Source organism: Sycon ciliatum, chromosome 5 (genome assembly GCF_964019385.1).
Source record: "Sycon ciliatum chromosome 5, ocSycCili1.1, whole genome shotgun sequence".
In the NCBI taxonomy this organism is placed as follows: Eukaryota; Metazoa; Porifera; class Calcarea; order Leucosolenida; family Sycettidae; genus Sycon; species Sycon ciliatum.
In genome coordinates this window covers 38,697,816-38,700,986 of record NC_088647.1, presented here as the reverse complement: position 1 = coordinate 38,700,986, position 3,171 = coordinate 38,697,816, and the positions used below count along the sequence as shown (strand labels likewise).

The 3,171-nt window shown below is 50.4% G+C and overlaps 1 protein-coding gene across 1 annotated transcript in view; it reads right to left on the bottom strand.

Moving 5' to 3' along the window:
* Positions 1 to 745: 745 nt before the first annotated feature.
* The window catches only part of LOC135817056 (putative uncharacterized protein DDB_G0282499), a 2,760-nt gene continuing 334 nt past the window's right edge, over positions 746 to 3,171 (bottom strand). The window contains exon 2 of the mRNA XM_065330155.1: positions 746 to 1,382. Coding sequence (XP_065186227.1) covers positions 746 to 1,382 — 637 coding nt within the window. The remainder of the gene's footprint in view (positions 1,383 to 3,171) is intronic.

Below are 3,171 nucleotides of genomic sequence, written 5' to 3'. Positions count from 1 at the left end.
CCTTCTCCGTCTTAGGTCCTGATGCTGGTTTCTGCAAGGATTCTTATTGCCGTACCCGCATTTGTCCACCTGCCTTTGGCGGAAATCAATGTGAACATAGTAAGTGCATTGGACGCATTCTGTCGGAAGTTGTTGTTGTTGTTGTTGTTGCTGTTGTTGTTGTTGCTGTTGCTGTTGCTGTTGCTGTTGCTGCTGTCGCTGTCGCTGTCGCTGTCGCTGTCGCTGTCGCTGTCGCTGTCGTTGTCGTTGTCGTTGTCGTTGTTGTTGTTGTTGTTGTTGTTGTTGTTGTTGCTGCTGCTGCTGCAGCTGCAGCTGTTGTTGTTGCTGCTGTTGTTGCTGTTGTTGCTGTTGCTGTTGCTGATGTTGTTGTTGTTGTTGTTGTTGTTGTTGTTGTTGATGTTGTTGTTGCTGCTGCTGCTGCTGCTGCTGCTGTCGTCGTCGTCGTCGCCGCCGCCGCCGCCGCTGTTGTTGCTGCTGCTGCTGCTGTTGTTGCTGCTGCTGCTGCTGCTGCTGCTGTTGTTGTTGCTGCTGCTGTTGTTGTTGTTGTTGCTGTTGTTGCTGCTGTTGTTGCTGTTGTTGCTGCTGCTGCTGTTGCTGCGTTGCTGGCTGTAGTTGTAGTTGTTGTTATCCGTGCTGGGGTAGTTGTTGTTATCCGTGCTGGGGTAGTTGTTGTTATCCGTGCTGGGGTAGTTGTTGCTGGGACCGTGCTGGGGTAGTTGTTGCTGGGACCGTGCTGGGGTAGTTGTTATCCGTGCTGGGGTAGTTGTTGCTGGGACTGTGCTGGGGTAGTTGTTGCTGGGACTGTGCTGGGGTAGTTGTTGCTGGGACTGTGCTGGGGTAGTTGTTGCTGGGACTGTGCTGGGGTAGTTGTTGCTGGGACTGTGCTGGGGTAGTTGTTGCTGGGACCGTGCTGGGGTAGTTGTTGCTGGGACCGTGCTGGGGTAGTTGTTGCTGGGACCGTGCTGGGACCGTGCTGGGGTAGTTGTTGCTGGGACCGTGCTGGGACCGTGCTGGGGTAGTTGTTGCTGGGACCGTGCTGGGGTAGTTGTTGCTGGGACCGTGCTGGGGTAGTTGTTGCTGGGACCGTGCTGGGGTAGTTGTTGTTATCCGTGCTGGGGTAGTTGTTGTTATCCGTGCTGGGGTAGTTGTTGTTATCCGTGCTGGGGTAGTTGTTGTTATCCGTGCTGGGGTAGTTGTTGTTATCCGTGCTGGGGTAGTTGTTGTTATCCGTGCTTGGGTAGTTGTTGTTATCCGTGCTGGGGTAGTTGTTGTTATTCGTGCTGGGGTAGTTGTTGTTATCCGTGCTGGGGTAGATGTTGTTATCCGTGCTGGGGTAGTTGTTGTTATCCGTGCTGGGGTACTTGTTGTTATCCGTGCTGGGGCTATTGTTGTAAGAAAACAGTAATGTAATACTAAGTATGATGTTGAGCCGTAATGAGCGAAAACAGACCCAAAAACCTCCCCCCCCCCCCCCCCCCCGTGCCTGAAAAGAGGAGAAATCGTGCTTTTGTAGTATAACAGGGAATGGTCCCTTCCAAAGAAGAAAGGAGACGGGCTCTAGCTGAGGCCACTCTCTTGTGTGCTGCCATCAGGCGGATTGTCCTTGGGTCTGTGCACTGCTGCACATTATAGGCACTTGTCCTAGGCTGAATAGACTTAGAGCTGGTTGAAAGCGCTTGCGAAGAATTCACTAAACCTAGCACACATGAATAGAACCCACCTGGCTCTATTTTGCTGAGTGGGTGCATTCAAGCTGAGTGGGTGCATTCAAGCTGAGTGGGTGCATTCAAGCTGAGTGGGTGCATTCAAGCTGAGTGGGTGCATTCAAGCTGAGTGGGTGCATTCAAGCTCGTGAATAACAGCCAGCCACAAGAGTCGTGTTGTTTTTTGTGTGGCACGGTGGCCCTGCTGGCATGCACGGGATACTGGGTGACTTGCGAACACCTGATTGGCCGTAGCCCTAGCAACAGTCACCCGACATGTAAGACATTGCATGTACTGCCATGCCAGTGCTCTCACACATGTAACAAAGAAAAAGAGAGTAAGGGGTCGTCCGTATTTTTCGAAAAATTAAAAGATCCGCCCTCAGGCAGAAAAGGGGTGGGTGGTCAAGAGCGCTGGCGGAATTTAATTTTTAGATTTTTCGTACTTTTTTTTCTTCAGCGACTTTCATACACTTGTTGCACTGACATGTAGTGCACTGTAGACGTAGTGTAGGACCGCAAACACCAGTATGATATACCGGTACATGACTCTTCATCTAGTTGTAGGACGTGCATGGCCGTCGGTAGACCTCCTACTCACTTTACTTAGCTACTAGTACCGTAAAGTACCGCCAGAGCGCCCCACCATCTCATCCTTTCGTGGTCGTATTGTGGAGGTGTTCTGCTGTCTGTAGGTCATACGACATGAAACTTGTACACATATTGCACGTTTTGCAGTCAATCCGTACCTTCGAGCGGACACAAGCTCCACACAAAAACCTGCCAAGTGTGACCTTAGTGCACTAAGATTCTCACATCGTACAAACTTCGTTGCACTCTGCCATACGATCTTCCTTCCTCTGGCTGTAAAATCAAGGTGGGGCGCTCTCGCGAGACGGGGCGCTCTGGCGGTACTTTACGGTACTACACTACTTAACATACATGTACATGTAGGTGCAATCAGTGAACATGGGGTCAGGAGTTCTTATTTTCCAGCTGGGCATCGGTAAAAATAAAATAAATTACTGGGAAAAAATGGGGGGGGGGGTGGGCAGGTGGGTCAGAGACAATTTTGCACGAGGACGGATTTTTTAATTTTTCGATAATTACGGACGACCCCTAAAGGAACCGGAATTGCGATCACATCACCTGACGTGTACATGCCGGTAATACTCTCACAAACTGTGCATCTTCAACCTCCTCTCCTGTTGTGCTCTTAAAAGGAAAGGAATGTTCACCATGACTGTGCACAGTGTATAGACAATGGGCCAATCTGACGGTGTTCTTCCCCCTCTGTTGTGTTGTCCACTAGGAATGTGCGAAGGCGAAGCAGTTTACCACAACGGTAGATGCCATTTTTGGGCTCAATCAACTGAAAAACACAAGATCTCTCATGGTAAGTACTTTTCTCATGGTGGGGAGGAATGATGGGGTAATTGTCCTGGAAGGGGAGGAGGGATGGGGTAAT